At 46.4% G+C, this 20,709-nt stretch overlaps 1 protein-coding gene across 3 annotated transcripts; it reads left to right on the top strand.

Annotated features, from left to right (window-relative positions):
- Positions 1-433: 433 nt before the first annotated feature.
- On the top strand, positions 434-15,650 carry MFSD1 (major facilitator superfamily domain containing 1). 3 transcript variants are annotated; one of them, XM_071752805.1, is made up of 17 exons: positions 434-636; positions 742-794; positions 901-1,013; positions 1,353-1,395; positions 1,848-1,915; positions 3,229-3,337; positions 4,404-4,506; positions 5,178-5,276; positions 6,624-6,735; positions 7,545-7,601; positions 8,227-8,383; positions 9,626-9,723; positions 9,971-10,083; positions 10,636-10,683; positions 11,190-11,250; positions 14,209-14,323; positions 14,568-15,650. In XM_071752805.1, exons 1-17 carry the CDS (start codon positions 468-470, stop codon positions 14,625-14,627), a joined length of 1,578 nt encoding a protein of 525 aa, XP_071608906.1. In that variant the 5' UTR covers positions 434-467; the 3' UTR covers positions 14,628-15,650. The 3 variants fall into 3 exon arrangements, with proteins under 3 accessions (XP_071608906.1, XP_071608907.1, XP_071608908.1); XM_071752806.1 differs by lacking the exons at positions 14,209-14,323; positions 14,568-15,650 and adding an exon at positions 13,222-14,011 and having other exon boundaries at positions 437-636; XM_071752807.1 differs by lacking the exons at positions 14,209-14,323; positions 14,568-15,650 and having other exon boundaries at positions 437-636; positions 11,190-11,254.
- The last annotated feature ends 5,059 nt before the right edge of the window (positions 15,651-20,709 follow it).

The raw sequence follows: 20,709 nt of genomic DNA, 5'->3' as shown, positions 1-20,709 counted from the left end.
ACATCCAACCTCAACCTCCCCCAGTACACACCGAGGCCCTTCCCCCTCTTCCTGTCACTTGTAACTTCACTGAGCAGGATCCCCATCTCTTTACACCCTCCTGTAAGGAACTTGCAGGGAGTGATGGGGTCAGCCCTGCGGAGTTACAACCCTCTAGAATGAAAACATGAATTTTATTTCAAGAAAGGAGGCTACAGGTGCTAAATCCTGAGATCAGCCCCGTGCCTACGCCACCGCTGCCACTCTCTGCCACCCAGGCCCTCACCGGGCAGCTCTGGGGAGTCCTTCAGGGGCATTTTTAGCGACTTTGCCCACTTTTTTAAACCCGGCAGCCACTCCCCCGCTTGCCTTCGGGGCGGAGGGAGGCTTCGGGGGGTGCAGGCCGCGGGTAGGCCGCGCTGCCATGGCAACGAGCCGCGGTGCCTTGTGGGGCGGGTCACGTGAGCGGCCGGGTCACGTGAGGGGCAATGGCGGCCATGGCGGAGGAAGAGGAGGAGGAGCGGGCGCTGCTGGGCGAGGATGGCGGCGGTGTCGGGGGTTCTCCGGGTCCCCCCCGGGCCCTGCCCGCTGTCTGTGACCCGCGGAGGCTGCCGCACCGCCTCCTGGTCCTCGCCCTCATGTGTTTCCTGGGGTTCGGTGCGTGCCGGGGGCCTGGGGGGGAAAGGGGGGGTCCTGAGGCGGCCATGGCGGGGGGGTGGGGGTCGGGGCAGAGCTCTGAGGTTTCCTTCTTTCTCCTCGCAGGCAGCTACTTCTGCTACGACAACCCGGCGGCTCTCCAGACGCAGGTGCTAAGGGTGAGTAGGGGGGAATGGGGGTGAGGGTGGCTCAAGTCAGGGTGTCCTCTCTTTCAGAGTCTCTGTGAGAGTCGTTACTCTTTTTAATTCTTCCTCTTTTGCGTAGGACATGAGGGTGAACACGGCAGAGTTCATGGCTCTCTATGCTTGGTATTCCTGGCCCAACGTGGTTCTCTGCTTCCTGGGAGGCTTTCTGATAGACAGAGTGTTTGGGATCCGGTGAGTGGGGTGTGGGGGGCACTCGTGTTCACAGCCTGTAGCACGTAAAGTTGTTCCAGAGGATAATAAACTCTTTCAATTTGCTGTTCACATGCTTCAGGGAGTCCCACTGGTGTAAATGCTCTGCTGTCCCTTTGTGGCTTAAATAAAGTGGCTCAGAAAGGTCAAATGTCTGTGTTACTTTTATAAAAGGAAGCTGTTTAAGCAGCAGCAGCATTTGTTAGAGGTTTTGTTGCATATCAGCCTCCCCTTGTTTGCTGGCTTGCAGGGAGATTCATAGTGTTTTACAGCAAGCAAAAGCCTCTGGCCTTGCATTTAGTAACTTGATTTTCCTTGCAGGTTGGGAACTGTGATATTCAGTGTCTTGGTTTGTGTGGGGCAGGTGAGTGCAAGCAGGAGGGTGAAGGCTGAGATGTGGGGAAAAAACCCAGCCAGCCTCTTGTGTCTGTGTGTGGTGTGTTAGATGGGGTGGGCAGGTGGAAAACCCTGAGTTTTATTGGGGTGACATCAAAGGATCAGTGGGATAATGTGAAGGAACCAAGTGCTCCCTCTGTTTGATGTGAGGCTGCTTTGGGGGGGGGGGATTTGGGGAGGGGGGGATGGGGAGGGTGAAGTTTCTTGAGCCTCTGGAGCTCTGTTCTGAGGGGATTTCAGGGTGGGACAGCAGGGTGATGGATCAGGGGGGCAGAGGGAGCAAAACCCAAAACCCAGGTGTGTGTAGGAGGTGGGGGGGAAGTGTTTCTGCAAGCCTGGGGAGGGAAAAGCTTTTTTTTTTTTTTCCTCTTTTAACCCCTAATCTTTTAATCAGTTGCTCCTTAAATGTTCTCCTGGCAGGTGGTGTTTGCTCTGGGAGCTCTGCTTGATGCTTTCTGGCTGATGGAGGCAGGAAGGTTCATCTTTGGGTAAGTCTGGAAGGGTTTGGGTGTGTTCTCTGGGGCCTGGCAGGCTGCAGCCCTGCTGCCACACTGAGGCTTTTCTAAAAGTGGGACATGCCAAGGTTCCCAGGCTCCCCTTTTCTCTTGATTCCTCCTTTCCTGAGGAAAAAGGACAACAGGCAACACCAAACAACACCTGGGAATGAGGGAATCCCTTCCTGAAAATCTGTCTGGTGTCCCAGCATCAAACTGATAAAAATCTGAGGCAGCTGCAGTGAGGGGGGGTCAGATCCTGGTAAATCCAGATCCCAGGTGAGGTGCCTGCTCTGGGGTTTCATAGAATCCCAGAATGGGCTGGGTTGGAAGGGAGCTCAGAGCTCATCAAGTCCAACCCTTGCTCCACTCCCCCCGTGGTTCCCAGCCCATGGCACTGAGTGCCACATCCAGGCTCTTTGGAAATAGCTCCAGGGATGGAGAATCCACCCCTTCCCTGGGCAGCCCATTCCAATGCCTGATCACCCTCTCCAGAAAGAAATTCTTTCTCATGGCCAACCTAAACCTCCCCTGGCACAACTTGAGCCCTCTTGTGCCCTCTTGTCTTGCTGAGAGTTGCCTGGGAAAAGAGCCCAACCCCCCCCTGGCTCCAACCTCCTTTCAGGGAGTTGGAGAGAGTGATGAGGTCTCCCCTGAGCCTCCTCTTCTCCAGCCTCAACACCCCCAGCTCCCTCAGCCTCTCCTCAGAGGATCTGTGCTCCAGTCCCTTCCCCAGCCCAGTTGCCTCCTTTGGACCTGCTCCAGCACCTCAATCTCCTTCCTGAGCTGAGGGGCCCAGAACTGGACACAGGACTCAAGCTGTGGCCTCCCCAGGGCTGAGCACAGGGGCAGAATCCCTTCCCTGGACCTGCTGGCCACGCTCTTCCTCAGCCAGCCCAGGATGCCATTGGCCTTCTTGGCCACCTGGGCACACTGCTGCCTCCTCTTCAGCTTCCTGGCAATCCAGACTCCCAGCTCCCTTTCTGCCACTCTGTGCCCAGCCTGGAGCTCCCCATGGGGTTCTTGTGTTGAACCTCATCCTGTTAATTTCGTTTGATTCTTTTAAATAAATAGATAAATAAGAAACTGCTGCCCCTGAGCTGATCTCTGTGAGTCCCAAAGGCAAGGAGAATCTCTGCTGGGCTGCTGGGGGTGCTTCCCACTCTTCAGTAATTCTTTGGAATTGCATTCCAGGCTTTTTTGCCTTGCACAGGAGCTGTGGCTTTGCCTCCCAGCAGCCAGAAGTCTCTGAAACTGCTCCCTGGGTGCAGTTCTTGTTTTCCTCTTGTGTCTCTCTTCTTTTTCAGCACAGGGGGAGAGTCCTTAGCAGTGGCACAGAACACTTATGCAGTCAGCTGGTTTAAAGGCAAGGAGTTAAACCTTGTGTTTGGGTTGCAGCTGAGCATGGCCAGAATTGTAAGTAAAAATAAAAAAAGTAGAAAAAAAATTAAATAAAAAAACCCTGTGTGGGTTCAGAGCCTGCTGCTTGTCCTGGCAGGGGCTTGTGGCATTTCTGGTGCTCCCCAGGGTCTTTCAGTAAGAAATAGGTGTGAAATTTAAATGTAAAATGTCCAGAATTTGTGGTGAAACACAAAGGATGCACAAGGAAAGGGTTTTAATGGGATTTCTTAGGACCTGTCAGCCTTCTGCAGGAGCCTGGTGGTGGTGGCAGTGCAGGTTACTGGGTGGCACAGCCACAGTGCTGCATTTCACCTGATTAATTGATTCCTGGGGTCTCATAAAAGGCTGCTGAAGGCCTTGAAATGTAAAATCCCAAGAATTTGTGGTGAGCAGACAAAGGAAGGGGGTTTTAATGGGATTTCTTAGGACCTGTCAGCCTTCTGCAGGAGCCTGGTGGTGGTGGCAGTGCAGGTTACTGGGTGGCACAGCCACAGTGCTGCATTTCACCTGATTCATTGATTCCTGGGGTCTCATAAAAGGCTGCTTGAAGGCCTCCCATCCTCCCCTGCTGCTGTAGGGTGTGTTTGGGCTGGTTCTGGTAGGAGCTGTGGTGTCATTTGGGTTTGGGGGAAGCACTGAGGGTGCTGGGGACCACTGCAGGGGTGTCCCTGGGTAACAGGGTTAGGTGGTGGCAGCTGGGGGGATGTTCAGGGTGTTGTTAACTTGGATTGCAGCCAGGGATCCTTTCTTGAGGGACAGAAAAGGGGGGAAAATGTGCTTTTTCCTCTCAGGTGGGAGTCCTGCTTGCCTGGGCTGAGCTCGTGCAGGGTGTGATGGGGATTTTCTGGCATTTTTATTTATTTATCCATCAAAGCACTGCTGAGGTGTGGCTCTGTTGTAATTATTCTTGCAGTGGTTAATTTGTGACAAACCCAAGCAGCAGGGCAGAGTTTTATCAGTGTTGATATTCCCTGTGTGGCATCTCCCCTCCTTGTTTTGAGCACTGCTCCATTAGCACCCTGCTTTGGAATCTGGGGAACTGGGAATTGCATTGCTCTTCACCTGAGCCTCTTCTGCCTAGGGGAGCACAGTGAACATGAACATTATGGGATGGATCTACTCCAGAATCCAGGATCTCCTGGGGTACACTGGTCCCAGCACTCTGGGGTTAACCCTCATGATAGGTCAGTAATATTTGGAATTGTTATTCTTGTTATTTGGGGGTTCTGAATATGAGCAGCTGGCCTGGGTGATTTCTTACAAGGACAAATAAATGTGGCACTAGGACAAGCCTCAGTGTGGAGTGTTCTTGTGCAGTGTGATTGCTGCAGCTGATAAAATGCTGTGTGATTTATTTATTTTTTTTGTGGTTGCCCCACTGGAGTTTGTATCTGACAGAGATGAAGCATTTAACACCCTCTGAGTAAAGGGCAGGCTTGAAAAAAATACTCTGAGGGCTCTCAGGATGGCCCAGCTTGCCAGCAAGAAGTAAAAATGAAATTTCAGCTGCTGTCTTCCTGCCCTTCAGGAATTTTAAGGCCTTGGTGTTGATCAGAGGGCTGGGGCTTTGTTTCTGTATTCCAGGTGAGGAGCTTGGCTGTGCTGAGTGGGAGTGCTGCTCATGTTTTCATAAAATAAATGTACTCCAGATGAAGGGAGGTGTCTCCTGTGGCAGGCTTCAGGATTTACACCTCACTCCTGGAGCTGTTGAGTCCCATGAAATCTCCCTGCTGAGCTTTTCCCACCTGAAAGTCTCTCTCCCTTCCCTCTGGAAGGGAAGTGGGAATAACAGTGAGGATTTGTCACTGTCCAAACTGCCAGGACTGACTGGAGCTGTGTCCCTGCCTTCTTGCAGGTGGTGTGACCTGCCTCTTCTCCCTGGCCTGTGCAGCAATCCTTGCTTACCTGGACAGGAGAGCAGAGAAACTCCTTTGTAAAGAGCAAGGGAAAACAGGTGAGTGGTGGGAACAGAGCCTCCCACTTGTGGTTGGATTATGGTTGGGCTTGAATTATCTTGAAGGGCTTTTCCAGCCTTCCTGATTCCATGGTTCTGCTCTGTGCAGGTTTGCAATTCTAGTGGCTGCTGCTTGACATCTTTTTCACAGGAATGCCTTTAATCATAATTTTAGTTAATTTTGATATCAGCAGCAAGTCTTACACTTTCAACCCCCATTTCACAGTCAGATGCACCATCACCAACTTTATAAACAAAGCCTCCCAGCCCAGATTAATTTGGGGTGTGCCACTGGTGCTTGGTTGTGTGGAATTGCTCTGATTTCCTCTACTGAGTGTAAAAAACCCTGCAGCTCTTCTCAGGCAGAGTGTGGTGAGTCCTCAAGTGTGGGGGGATTCAGGCTGATTAGAAATTAACCAGATTTGAGACCCCAAACTAGATTTGAGTCCTCAAGTGTGGGGGGATTCAGAATAATTAGAAATTAACCAGATTTGAGACCCCAGACTTGATTTGAGTCCTCAGTGTGGGAGAAGTCAGAATAATTAGAAATTAACCAGATTTGAGACCCCAGACTAGATCTGAGTCCTCAGTGTGGGAGAAGTCAGAATAATTACAAATTAACCATATTTGAGACCCCAGACTAGATCTGAGTCCTCAGTGTGGGAGAAGTCAGAATAATTACAAATTAACCATATTTGAGACCCCAGACTAGATCTGAGTCCTCAGTGTGGGAGAAGTCAGAATAATTAGAAATTAACCAGATTTGAGACCCCAGACTAGATCTGAGTCCTCAGTGTGGGAGAAGTCAGAATAATTACAAATTAACCATATTTGAGACCCCAAACTTGATTTGAGTCCTCAGTGTGGGAGAAGTCAGAATAATTAGAAATCAACCAGATTTGAGACCCCAGACTAGATCTGAGTCCTCAGTGTGGGAGAAGTCAGAATAATTAGAAATTAACCAGATTTGAGACCCCAAACTAGATTTGAGTCCTCAGTGTGGGAGAAGTCAGAATAATTAGAAATTAACCAGATTTGAGGCCCAAGCAAGAACAAATAGTGTGAGGTTTGAGGCATGAATTTTTCCAGCTGATTACACATTCCCTTGAAACCCTGGAAAACAAAACTTCCAGAGGCTTTGGTTCCAGAGGACTTGTCTGTCCATAATGTGGGGGAGGCAGTTGTCTCTTGGCTCTGGCACTGTTGATTTAGGGCTTGGCTGTTCCTCACTGCCTCTCCCTGTGTAAAGCTCAAACAGGAGAGCAGACAGAGCTCTCATCACCTGAGTGTCTGTCCAGTGGGGATGAATTTCAGGCTGAAACTCTCTTGTCTCTTGCCCCACTCCAGGTGAAGTGATTAAGCTCACAGATGTGAAGGATTTCTCCTTGTCCTTGTGGCTGATCTTTGTCATCTGTGTCTGTTACTATGGAGCTGTTTTTCCTTTCATTGGGCTTGGAAAGTAAGTGCCTCTCACTGGTGTGGAATCAGGACAGGGTTTTCATTCCCTGCTTACAAAGGGAGAAGTGCAGGCTAATATTCAAGAATTCCAGGTGGCCACAGGGCCACTGGGTCTCCCACCAAGTCTGTGCTGTGGTTTTGTCACCTCTTCTCTGGAGATACAAATTAAATCACCTCACAGTTTCCTTATTCTGCTCAGCTTTGTGGGAAATACTCAGCTTGGCTGAGCTGTCAGAACTCAAAAGCATAATCCATGCTCCATTTCTGATTAAAACTTGGTACAAATTTTGTGTTTTGTACAGATTTTGCTCAGCACTGAGCCATCATGCAGAGCTGAAGCATTCTTATGGGGTTTCCCTTTTGAGCCACATGACTTGATCTCAGAGCTCAAAGGTGTTTTGAGTGTACTTGGAGTTTTAAACAGTTTTCTTGAGCTCAGTGCAGGTTTTATGTTGAGTGAGGTGGAAAAACCTGGGGTGAGTTGGAGAGTGCTGAGTCAGCAGTGGAGGTGCCTGGTTTTTCCTTGTATTCCAAAACCTCTCACTTTGGTCTCCAACAGAATGCTTGTTGCTGCTGTCTCATTATTAGGTTTTGGACTATAATCTGAATAATCCTGAGACAAAATGGTGTAGAATTTGATAACCACCTCCTAAGTGCCTTGTAACTGAGGCTGCACACTGGGATGTTGGTGTCAGAGCCACACAGAGGGAAATATTTAATAAATTTCCTGGGTTCTTGTGTCCTTAGCTTAATTTTTCTCCCACGTCCAACCAGTGTGCATTTTTCTAAATCTGTTTTGTTTTTCTTTAGGGTTTTCTTTATTGAGAAGTTTAAATTCTCATCTCAAGAAGCAAGTGCAATTAACAGGTGTGTTGGGGTTGATTTAATGAGTAAGTTAATGAGCTCCTGCTGTGCTCAAGGGGTGTGTGTGTGTCTTTGGGCTGTCCCCAGCTGGGAGGAGATTTGGGTTCTGCTGTTGCAGGTGGTGACTTTAAGTGAGTAGATAGACTTCACCTGGCCCAGGGAATAATTGGGAAGTGTGGGTATATGTTTAAATAAAAATTGAGGAATTGGGAAGGAAAAACTCTGTCTGTAGAGCATTATTTTGGGATTTGATTTCCTTCTGAGTGAGAGAAGCAGATTGATAGCAAGAATAATGAACTTCATTTTCTGAGTTTGAAGATGAGTTTATGATGTGGTAAAAACCCAAAACCCCCCAACCTCACCACCATACTTTCTGGGATGTGATTCCAAGAACTCCAAGTATGCCAGGATTTCCTTGCATGTTGAGTCTTTCCATGTTTTCAGACCTTTTGGGCATTTTGACCTCTGGAGTCTGTTTTATGTTTGGGTTTTTTTTTTTTCTGTGTGTTTTTTCTTACAGCCTCACAGGTGAGAAGGGCATCTGGGGTGTTGTCTGCAGACACCACCTAAGGCTGCCCATGGTTGGCTGCTCTCCAGTTCTCTTATTTTTATTTTTATTCTTTTGTAGCATTGTGTATATCATCTCAGCACCCATGTCCCCAGTCTTTGGGCTCCTGGTGGATAAACTTGGAAAGAATATCATCTGGGTTTTGTGTGCTGTAGTAACTACACTTGCTGCTCATGTTATGTTGGCTTTTACCTTCTGGAACCCCTGGATAGCAATGGTAACCAATTCTCTGAGACTTAGAGCTAAATATGATGCAATGAGAAATGGGAATTTCTGAATTGTGTGGAGTTGGGAGTTTTCCTTCTCCCTGCAGAGAAGGTTTCAATTCCTCTCAGTGGTTTGGTGGTGTTTTGTTGTAAAACTCTCCTCTCATGCTTCATGGACATTCCTCACTACCTGCTAATCACCAGATTGCTGTGCTAGTTTTTTTCTCCTAAAACTTGTTCTTTTGGTGTAGTTCTGAAGCTTAAAACCATCTCACATGCACCATTGGGTAGTGGTAAACCTCAAGAAAAATCTTTTTTTGTTTTTCAGATTTTTTTTTTTTTTCAGATTTGCTGAGAAATTGCTTTGGAACTCAGGTTCAGTCCTGGCAGTAGTTCTCTCTCCTATTAAATGTGGATATTTAGAGCAGTATTGCACAGGGTGTTACTTGGGCTCTTCTTTTTCTCTTCTGTGAGTGGGGAAAAAGGATGTCATAGAATCATAGAATCCTAGGGGTTGGAAGGGACCTGGAAAGATCATCTAGTCCAACCCCCCCTGCCAGAGCAGGGCCCCCTAGAGTCCATCCCCTAGGAACGTGTCCAGGAGGGTTTTGAATGTCTCCAGTGAAGGAGACTCCACAACCCCCCTGGGCAGCCTGTTCCAGGGCTCCGTCACCCTTACAGTAAAAAAATTCTTTCTGATATTCAACTTGAACCTCCTATGCTCCAATTTACACCCATTACCCCTTGTCCTATCACTGGTCACCACTGAGAAAAGCCTAACTCCATCTCCCTGACACTCACCCCTTACATATTTGAAAACATTGATGAGGTCACCCCTCAGTCTCCTTTTCTCCAAACTAAAGAGCCCCAGCTCCCTCAGCCTTTCCTCATAAGGGAGATGTTCCACTCCCTTAATCATCTCAGTAGCTCTGTGCTGGACTCTTTCAAGCACTTCCCTGTCCTTCTTGAACTGAGGGGCCCAGAACTGGACACAATACTCCAGGTGTGGCCTCACCAATGCAGAATAGAGGGGGAGGAGAACCTCTCTTGACCTACTAACCACCCCCTTTCTAATGCACCCCAGGATGCCATTGGCCTTCTTGGCCACAAGGGCACATTGCTGGCTCATGGGCATCTTCTTGTCTACCAGGACCCCCAGGTCTCTTTCACCTACACTGCTCTCCAGCAGGTCAGATGTTTTAGTTTATTAGAACTTTACAGCACGTGGCATCTCTTGTTCTTTATTTCCCCAGTGTTTGCTAGGAGTGGCCTACTCCCTGCTTGCCTGTGCCCTCTGGCCCATGGTTGCCTTTGTTGTTCCAGAGCACCAGCTGGGAACTGCTTATGGCTTGTAAGTACCTCAGGCTCTGCTGCTCTGCTCTGCCTTGATGCTCAGGCAGTTCTGACACATTAATGACACTTAATTCCTCCAAATTCAGCCCAGCAGGAAGTCTCCTGCAGGTTCAGGAGGTGTCTCTGGGGTCAGATGGCACAACAGAAAGGGAGAAGTTAAACCTCCTTGGTTGTTCAGGGCTGCTGATGTTGTTTTCTTGAAAAATAAATTCCTGCCTCGTGGTAATCCTGTGTTTCTGTGTTAGTATGCAGTCTATCCAGAATCTGGGTCTGGCAGTTATTGCTATAGCAGCTGGGATGATTCTGGACACAAGAGGATACTTGTTTCTGGAAGTCTTCTTCTCTGCTTGTGTTTGCTGTAAGTATTAAAAACATTGAAAATGACTTTTGTACATTCAGGAAGCTTGGTTAGGGTTTATTCTTGATATTTCCTGTAAAGCAGTAGTAACTCCTTTCTTACAGTCAGAGAGAGGCTTCAAGGGTTTATTCTTAATATTCCCTTTTTTACAGTTAGGGAGAGATTTCAACTTGGGTCAGTGTTGAAAGTAACTCAGACCTAAGGAAGAGTGTTGTGGTTTTCTAGAAGTGCTTTAGTGAAAGCAGTGTCAGTGTTTGGAGAGAAAAAAAAAAAGAGTGAGTAAAAGAGTGAGTAATTGACTGATACTCTTAAAGGCTTCTTTTGAGGGCTGTTTATTAATAAACCTAAATCTAAAATAACCTTTTCAGAGTTGCCATGCTACTTAGGGCAGAGTGAGATTTTTAGAAGCAATTGATAGATGCTGCTGTCAAAAATCTCCCCTCAATTACAACCAGTAGGGAAAAAAGATCTTAAGCTGTTGCTTGTTCCTGTCTTAAATCTGTTCTTCTCTCATTGTATATTTATTTATTTGATTTTTTTTTTTCTTTTTAGTGTCACTAGTAGCTGTAGTCATGCTGTACTTTGTGAACCACCTCAGAGGTAAGTGTTCCCAGCTGCTGCCTGTCCCTCCAGCTGACTTGAACAAATGTGGAGGAAATTCTGCAGCTTTTTCTGAACTTCATAACAAACCTGGCTGTACATGTACCTACAAATACAAATACTTAATTCTGTAGACATTCCTTCAAGTAGCAGTGGTTTTTCTCAACTTTTTTTTAAGCAGTAACTAGTGAAGGATGTGGAAGGGATATTATTTTGTTTCTTTCAACTTTGCTTCCACTTTTTAGGGTATTATGGCAGGTTGTGGGGAAACTTCATTGTTAGGAAAAACCTGAGTCAGATTTGAGCTCAGTTTGGGTCCTGATTTTGGTTGCTGGGATGATTGGGAGCACATTTCTCATCCTCCCTCCCTTGGTTCCTACTTCTGTAAGATTATCCCACTGATTTCTTTTATCAAGTGCTCTGGGAACTCCTGTAGTGAGGTGTCAATCAGAGGTGCAGTTATTAGAAAAATAATAATGTGCTTCAAAGTGTATGTTCTGTTGCAGGGGGGGATCTCAACTGGTCTGCAAAGAAAAGGAAAAAACTGCAAAAAGTAGCTGCAACTGAGTAAGTATGAAGAGCAGTGTCCTTAAATGGTTGAGCTGAAGTAGTGAAAGGGATTTCTGTCTGAACTCAGTGCCTTTTGCAGCTCTGCCATTTGTCCTGAGTGTTATTTTCTGGCTTAATTAACACTTAGTGGTAGAGTTTCCTGCTCCTGCCTTCTATGAATGAGTAATGAGAGGAAGCAGCAAATAACCAGCTCCTCTTTTCTGGCACTCTTCCTCCCTCTTTTCCTTTATTTTGGTTCCAACTGAGTGGAACCAAAGTGTGTTTAAAAAATACTGGATCACTTGCCTCACAATGTGCTTCATTTATGTGGTGTGTACCTGACCCAGTCAGCAACAGGCATTACCTGTGGGGTTTTAAGTGTCATTAAAAACCAGATCTCTCTCCAGAAGAAACTACACCCCAGTCATTTCCCCTTCAATTCCAGCTTCCTCCTCCTGCTCTCCTGTTTGGAAGTGTTCAGCTTGGCTCTGGAAGCTGGGGCTTGAGCCTCAACTGCAGCTCTGATCTGAAACCCAGTTTGGGGTCATAAATCTTACTGACTGCAGTGAAAAGTTTCTGGTTTTAGGAAGGAAATGGGATGAGGTGTTTCAGTAAAGTGGAGTCCACTCCCTTTAGAAGGAAATGGGGTGGGCTGGGGGCAGAAATTATTGAAATAAGCAAATTTTGGCAGTTCATCCAATTAAGTGTATTTCATTCTGTGGGAGATTTGTATGTGCTGGTTTCCTCTCTACAGAAAATAAGGAAAATAACCTAAAAAATCCACTTCCTTGGTCTTGGCAAAACACTGGGGAGATGTTAAGGGTCCCTAACAGCTGGAATTGGATACTCTTGGTTTTTTAAGTGTGTTGTTTTACCCCTCTGCACAGCAGAAAGTTTACTTCTTTTTTTGTTTACTCTCTGAGGATAATAAATGAGGGGTGAGGCTTTCAGTGGATATGGAATGCTGTACAAACACTGGGTTAGTCTTGTAATTTTCAAAATAATTACCTCTACTGGGGAGAGAGAAGAGAGGCAGAGAGGTGTCATCTTAAAGGCAAGATGAAAGACTATTCAGCTCCTCTATTTCCACTCCAGCTTCTCCATTATCTGCACAAATGTGTAGGAAAATTGCTTTTTGAAGCAAAATGTCAAGGCTGTCTTTTGGAGTTTGGGGCAGCTTAGTTTGTCCTGCTGACCTTGTTGAAGATGCTTCCTAGCAGTGTCTCAGCACCCAGATATTGTCACCTGCTCCTGGTTCTACTTAGTGCTCTGAGGACTGGAGTGCCTTGAAAAATGCAAAAATCAATGGGATAAAGTCTTGGGCTTTTTATTGATATTTTTTCCAACACATTTAAAGCAAATGTTTAATTTGTTTAAGGATAGAATAGGTCTTAAGAAATCAGAGGTCCTGCTCCTCTGATCTGAATTTGTTTTTCCTCTCTTCCTTTCTGTTCTCACCTAACAACTCAGTGAGTCCCTTCAGAGCTTGAAGTTCCTTTACCTGTAACCTTGTTGGAATGATTTCCTTTTTAATAGGTAAAATATGCACAAGTGTGAGGTTTGCAGTCATTTCTTTCACTGGGGTGTGAGGATACTTCAGCTGGTCTTGGAAAAAGACCTGAGAATACCTGCCCAGGGGGTTTAGCCAGCTGACCTGGGGAGTTTAGTGTGGTTTGGTTTCTTGTCCAAATTTGTGAGTTTGTTACACACCAGCCCTGAGGAAAGCTCAAAGGAACTCAAACCAGACCCCTGAGCACACTACTTGGTTGTGATGGGAATCATCCCTGAGCCAAAAGGTCACAGCAGGTTTTTAACACAAATAAAACAACAAAAACCCCCCACTTTATACCCAAAACCAAAAATTGTGTCCCAGTAGAGCTGCTTTTCAACCTGCCTGGCCCCTGTGAGATGTGTGTAACACCTGAGCACTTACTGTGAGGAATGGCTTTGTGTTAGTGTCAGTAATTTCTATCCCAATGTGTTTTTCAGAAAAGAAATTTGAATAGCAAATCTCATCCAGGAGTGGGGAGCATTTGATCAGCATCATGGCAACTTGAAGAACTGTAGTGTTGTTTAGTTTGCTCTCTCTGCCCAGTAATTCCTTGGAAAAGGAACTCACTTGCTGGGAGCTGTACAGGAAATGCCTGATTTTTATGCTTTGTAACCAGTTTTAACCAATGCCAGCTCATCTCTCTGTTTGAGCAGAGTGGCTTTAGAGTGCTTTGCTCTGTGTTTAAGCTCTGTCCTTGGAGAGGGTGCTCTGCAACCCAAGGAAAACCTCCTCACCTTAAGACACAGAGCAGTGTGAAGTCTCTCTGTGTGCAGCACTAGGTTTGGGGGGAGGTTTCTTCACATATTGGTGGTTTCTGGTCTTGAATTTAGGCTCCCTGCCTTGCAGAGCTTAGGGATGGGTCACTGTTACTGCCTCTGTTTTATGCACACCACTGTCTTAAGAAAACTGTGTTTAGAGCTTTGTTTGGTCCAATTCCTCTTTAAAACTTGGGTGGAAAAAGAGTGAGAGTGCTCTGGCCCAATGCTGGCTCTTTCTAGGACACTGCTGTTCATTCTGAAGGCTGCTGAGCAGCCTTTTATTTGCATTTTTGACAACTGATTATTTTTGTATTGTAATCTCTATTTTAAAGGAGTGAGAGCTTGTTTTAATAAAGTGATGGTCGAGATTGTTCCAAAGGCTCACTGAGCATGCTGTAATCTGTGGAAACCAAAAGGTTTTTCTTTCTCCTGAAGTCTTGCAATGTAAATAAAAGGAAACTGCAGAAAACAGCCTCTCTCTTTCTTTATGTTGAGTCAGAGTAATCCAGACACAGCTCCTGGTCTCTTTTAGTTTGATACCCAGTACTCAGCTGTGATATTACAAGCATTTTCTAGTTCTTAAAAATCAAACTGCATACCCAGGGTGAAGTTGCTTGGGTTTGCACTCCTCTGGGCAAATACCTGAAACCAATTTTCTTTTTCCAGAGCTGAAGAACAAGAGAGGCTCAGACGTCAGACTGAAGAAGACTTGGCTAAATTACAGCCCAAAGCTGATGACTTTAGTTTAAGGAATAAATACCTCTCCAAACTAGGAGCTCAGGTATTAGTAACAAAGTAGGGGTTTCACTAGTGAGGAATAAACCAGTGAGATGTTGACTGTAAGAACCTGGCTGCTTGGTAGCCAGCAAATCAAACTCTGCTAAAATGCTAAGAATACACTCAGAAATAGTAATTAAAAATCTAATGAAGAACATGGAAATGAATCAATGGCTGGTGGCCCAAATGAGCTGAGAAGAGGGCTTATTATGATGCATGTTTTTTTTTTTTTTTTTTAATTTTTGCAGCTGCCAGATAATTACTCCTCCTACTTATCAACCATGGCTCACAGGAGTGTGTTGAAATAACTTCCTCCCCCACTTGCAAAAGCAGAAACACACTGAAGGTGGTCCTGGGGCACTAAACTTTGTTTCCAGTACTGATGACAGCAAAAAGCAGAGTGATGCACCCTGTTTTTAAAGTACCTTGGCTTAAGCTGCCCCTCTGCACTGGGGGTAAATAACAGAGATGTGGATGAAGAAGCATCTGGCTGCTTGTTGGGACTCAGGAGCTGTGTACTGCACCCTCCTCTCTAAAATACTCAGTGAGTAGCTTGAGGCAGTAGCAAGGACTTGGTGTCCCCAGTGCTGAAATGTAAAAAAAATAGCTGTGAACTGAGCCCTGGTGCAGGTGTGATTTGGCCTCTGGAGTTGGACAACGTGGTTACCATGTTGGAAATGGCCCATTTTGTTTTTCTTATAGAAAAAAAATTCTGAGGGAAGGGTTACCTTTTAGGCCAAGGAAATATTTCAGAGGAAATGGAACTATGCAATTTCAGTGTTACAGGCCTGGAACTGAATGCCAGGTCCCAAGCTCATGGAAGTCCTGATTAATGTGAAAATTGATGTATTTTTAAGAGGTTGGAATTAAAAATGAAGAGAGTTGAATGCACTATTGTACTAAATAGTACTAAACACACTTTTTTTTTTTTCTACAATAATTTTAACCAGAGCTTCTAGAACTCATGGTCTTAAAGCTGGGTTTTTTTTTGGTTTGTGTTGTTTTTTTTTTTTTAAAGATGCATTTCAGTGGAGATTTCTTTCATGTTCCTGAAAGATGAGCTGATCATCTTCCTGAAAGACTAAGCCAAGGTTGTTTTGCTTTATAGTTCTGTAGTCTGAGGAGCAATCTAGGAAGATAAAAGGAGCAGGTTGTGAACTGTGCTGAGCTTGCTGCTGAAGGGGAGCACTCAGTGACCTGTGATCATTTTTATTGGTGCTTTCTGTGCTCCCTTGGAGAACCAGACCCTGTCAGCTGATTGATACAAGTTGCTTTTATTTTTCCTTGTAGACTTGTGAATTCTGGGTCTTTTTTAATAAAAGCTTTAACTGGATACTGGCACCTGTATTTTTCTTACATGGTTGTTTAGTGATGTGTTGTGGCTGTGGGGACTTAGAGATGCTTTTTATTTTTTATTTTTCAAACAAGCACGACCTCTGCTTTCCCCTGACAAACGTGGAGTTTCTGACAGGGTCTCTTTGAGGACCCAAAGGCAAAGTTGTCTCCAGTTCCTCCACTTAATGGGTTGATGCATTTATTGTTTTTTTCTCTTGGGGAGGGAGGAAATTCTGTTCTTCTGTTGCTCTTGGTCCCCTTGAATTCTGCCCCGTTGCAGTGAACTCTTGTGCTGTTACCTGGAGGGCAGCACTTGGTGTGTGGCACAGCAGGGGCAGGAACTGTGAGCTTCAGGTCTTGGTAAAACTTAAATCTCTCAATTCTCTGCACCCTCTGTGCTAAAGACACATGGTGTAACTTCCCAGGGTCACTCCCTTCCCCTTCCCCTCCCTTCTCCCTTCTCCCTTCTCCCTTCTCCCTTCTCCCTTCTCCCTTCTCCCTTCTCCCTTCTCCCTTCTCCCTTCTCCCTTCTCCCTTCTCCCTTCTCCCTTCTCCCTTCTCCCTTCTCCCTTCTCCCTTCTCCCTTCTCCCTTCTCCCTTCTCCCTTCTCCCTTCTCCCTTCTCCCTTCTCCCTTCTCCCTTCTCCCTTCTCCCTTCTCCCTTCTCCCTTCTCCCTTCTCCCTTCTCCCTTCTCCCCTCTCCCCTCTCCCCTCTTCCCTTTTCTTTCCTAGGGGTTTCAGCAGGGGCTGCTGGAGGATTTGTGGGCAGCATCCTGATCCCCCTGAGCCTCCTCTGAGGCAGGGGAGATCTGGTTTATCCCAACAAATATTCCTGTTCCTGGCTTATCTGTCACTAGAGGTCAGCACTGCGACGTGACTCCGTGAGAAACCTGTTCTGTAACAGCACAAAACCTCTTGATTTCCAGGCTCTGGCTGCTGTCATTCATTTCTGTTGAACTGACAAACCCCCTGGGTCGGATGCAAAAGGGACAAAAAAATTCCTCCAGTTTTGCAGCTGAAAACAGAAATTGTCCCCTTCATGGCAAAGTGAGCTCAGAGGTTCCTGGTATGGAGATGTGTGGTGAGGCTTGGGTCTGTCAGGGTTTAACACTGCCCTGGCAATTAAACCGAGTAACAGACACTCTCTATTAATCTCTCTCTCCTCCCTTATAAGAAAGGAGAGAGAATAAGGGAGAGAGACTTATGGGTTGGAAACTAAACTACACAACTTTAATGAAACAGTAATGATAAATAGGAAAAATTAATAAATATATACAAATATACAAGAAAATGGATACCACATTCCTCCCCCCTTTCCCCCAATAGCTCTCACGTCACCACCGAGGCTGCAGGGCAGCTCTGGGAAAGTCCAGGCTGGACTCCTGGAGTTGGCAGCAGTTGGGAGCTGGAGGCAGGAACACACAGATAAGGGCTGGCACGGATCAGGACCACAGGCAGGCAAACGGACGGGATCCTTCCAGGATGCTGGGTGAAGGAATGGAAGCAGGAAAGGCAGGAAGGGCAGGCAGCCGGAAGCTGGAAACAGGAAATCTGGCTTGGCCCTCGTGAACCGTCAAATTTATACTGAGGATGATGTATATGGGATGGAATCCTCTGTTTGGTCAATTCTGGCATCTATCTTGTCCGTTCCTCCCCAAAGGAGGGATGCAGGTGGGACCTCTTTATGTTTTCTTCAGAGCTGAGCAGTGTCCTTGGCTCTGCACACCAGTCTCTAGCAGTAACTATAAACATCAGGTGTTATCAGTCCTAGAAACACACACTGTCTGAGAAACTTGCTCTTAATTTCAGCAAGTGCAACTACTTACAAGAGACTTAGCTAAAAGCAAAAGTACAAGACAGAAAATCACCTCTATCCTGGCCCAAACCAGGACAGGGTCTTAAGAGGTGCTGACCCCTTTCCTGATCAGATCTTGGTGTTCCCATCAAACAACCTCCTGTTTTCTGGCATTTCACTTCTGGTCAAGCTCATTCCACAGGTACAGTCTGGGAGGGCTGCAGCAGGAGAGAGGTTTTTGCTGCCTTGATCCAACCAGGTAGCTACATCCCCCCCAAACACCCTTGGTTCTCTTAAATACCTTTCCAAGCTGGAAATTTTTGGGCTTCTCCATTTCCTTGGGAGGAGTTTGGTCCGTGCTGCTTGGGCTGCTGGCCTGGGAAGAGTTGGTGTTGGAGACCAGTATGGTTTTTGGTGTGTTACTGGGGGGTTTTGGGGTGTGTGTTGTGGAGGAGCTGGTTCTGATCTGGCTGGAAAGGTGCCCTTAGGGAGGCTTCAGCTGAATCCCCTCACTGGAGAAAAAAGCCTGCCCATCTCTCCCAGGGTGTCCATAAATTTAGGGCTGAAATATCTTAAATTTATTTATTTTTTTTTTTCTTCAAGCTAAATGTGGGACCTGCCAGCAAACCAGGGAGGAAATAATTCCTGTTCTGTTTCCCCTCAACAAGCAAATGTTATTCTTTCTGGTATTGTTGTACAGCATCTGTGGATCTGCAAACATCACCCTGCTCCCTCAAATTATTAAACTCTCTGTTGTTGTAGTGCCTTAATTAATTGACTTGTTTACATGGTTACAAAGCTTGGTCTGGAGAGAGAAAGCAGCTGTTAATGTCAGTACCTCAGAAACCATCCTGCATTTCTCTTGCCAGCTGAAATGATGACTGAACACAGCTTCAAATGAAGGTGAGTGAAATAACTGCCTCAGAGCAGCTGGGATGAAATGGATCACTCCTGCCTGCTGCAAATTGGCAGGAAAAAAAAATAAAAAAATCTCAGAGGTCACCTAAATACTGATGGAAAATGGGTTTACTTCCTTAATATGGAAGACTTTATAAAATTCTGCTTTATTCACAGAGGCAGTGGATGTCTTCCAGGTGATTTTTAAATTTTTTTTTTATTTATATTCTGATTTTAGCTCTTCTTGGCTTAAAGCTGCTGGTGAAGATGGGGTCTGTTGGGGAATTGTCTCTTCAGACCCCTTCATGGTGTTCCCAGTTGGGCTCCTGAATGCTGGGAGGGTTTGCATGGGCCATGACTCTTCAAGTCAGTGTTTCTGGGTCAATCCCCTGGATTTAACACAATTTTGTTTGGCTTTGTCATTGCTTTAACTCAGCAGGTGTCACCCTGGGTTACTGCCCTGCCCATGGGGTTCATTCCTGACCTGGAATATTTCCAGGGATAAGGCACCAACCCCATCTCTGGGCAACCCATTCATTGCATCTGAGGCTGATGGTACAAACCTCACTTGTGACTCTTAGGCTACCAGAAACTGTATGACTTATAAAAATAGCTCCCAAAAGCTGATTTTTTTTTTTTCTTCCCAGTCCTTGTATATAAAATTCACTTAAAATAGTTTTTACTGAGAGTAGAGGTGATATCCCCATGTATGAAATCTGTCAGAAGTGATTGATACACACGCAGGAGAAGCTGAGGGAAAATTGAAGGAAAGGTCTGGCATTTCCAGGCTTCATTTAAATACCAGAGCTCTGCATTTAGATTGATTTATTTTTATGCCAATAGCTTCTGACATAAAATAGTGATATATAATGTGTTGGCTATAATGTCAACATCATTTTAAAGCTGACTCCAGGTAAAAACCCCTCCCTGTTAGTGCTGAAATGTAATGCTTTGTTCTGCTAAGGAGAGAGCCCCCTTGGAATGGCTCTTTAAGTGAGTGGGTAGGAGCAGAGGTGACCTCTCCTGGGACCCTTTATGTCCTGAAATTGCCCAGGGACTTTTAGGGTGACAGCAGACTACAAATAGGAGAAACACATCCTGTAGGTTGGCCATGAAGTTGCCCCCAAGGCTTTTAATGCTCACCAGAGCTTTGGACTGAGCATTGTGCTTGTTGGGTGGATTAGAGGTCAGTGGGCAAGGTGCAAAGATGCCAAATGACCTTATCTGAATTTTCCTTTGAGGCTTTTAGTGTTGGTTTGGTTCTTTTTTTACTTGTTTTGGGGCTACTCTTACTAGGGATGGAGGAACCTCTAGATGTCTGGGGGTAAAAGGGGAAGCTGTGCATTGACCAGACTGGTGCAGAGGAATCCTAGAATCCTAGAATGGGCTGGGTTGGAAGGGAGCTCAGAGCTCATCAAGTCCAACCCTTGCTCCACTCCCCCCGTGGTTCCCAGCCCATGGCACTGAGTGCCACATCCAGGCTCTTTTGAAATAGCTCCAGGGATGGAGAATCCACCCCTTCCCTGGGCAGCCCATTCCAATGCCTGATCACCCTCTCCAGAAAGAAATTCTTTCTCATGGCCAACCTAAACCTCCCCTGGCACAACTTGAGACCTCTTGTGCCCTCTTGTCTTGCTGAGAGTTGCCTGGGAAAAGAGCCCAACCCCCCCCTGGCTCCAACCTCCTTTCAGGGAGTTGGAGAGAGTGATGAGGTCTCCCCTGAGCCTCCTCTTCTCCAGCCTCAACACCCCCAGCTCCCTCAGCCTCTCCTCAGAGGATCTGTGCTCCAGTCCCTTCCCCAGCCCAGTTGCCTCCTTTGGACCTGCTCCAGCACCTCAATCTCCTTCCTGAGCTGAGGGGCCCAGAACTGGACACAGGACTCAAGCTGTGGCCTCCCCAGGGCTGAGCACAGGGGCAGAATCCCTTCCCTGGACCTGCTGGCCACGCTCTTCCTGAGCCAGCCCAGGATGCCATTGGCCTTCTTGGCCACCTGGGCACACTGCTGCCTCCTCTTCAGCTTCCTGGCAATCCAGACTCCCAGCTCCCTTTCTGCCACTCTGTGCCCAGCCTGGAGCTCCCCATGGGGTTCTTGTGTTGAACCTCATCCTGTTAATTTCGTTTGATTCTTTTAAATAAATAGATAAATAAGAAACTGCTGCCCCTGAGCTGATCTCTGTGAGTCCCAAAGGCAAGGAGAAGCTCTGCTGGGCTGCTGGGGGTGCTTCCCACTCTTCAGTAATTCTTTGGAATTGCATTCCAGGCTTTTTTGCCTTGCACAGGAGCTGTGGCTTTGCCTCCCAGCAGCCAGAAGTCTCTGAAACTGCTCCCTGGGTGCAGTTCTTGTTTTCCTCTTGTGTCTCTCTT

This window comes from Heliangelus exortis, chromosome 9 (genome assembly GCF_036169615.1).
Source record: "Heliangelus exortis chromosome 9, bHelExo1.hap1, whole genome shotgun sequence".
NCBI lineage: Eukaryota > Metazoa > Chordata > Aves > Apodiformes > Trochilidae > Heliangelus > Heliangelus exortis.
The sequence above is the reverse complement of the archived record's forward strand: the minus strand, read 5'-3'. Positions and strand labels throughout refer to the sequence as shown.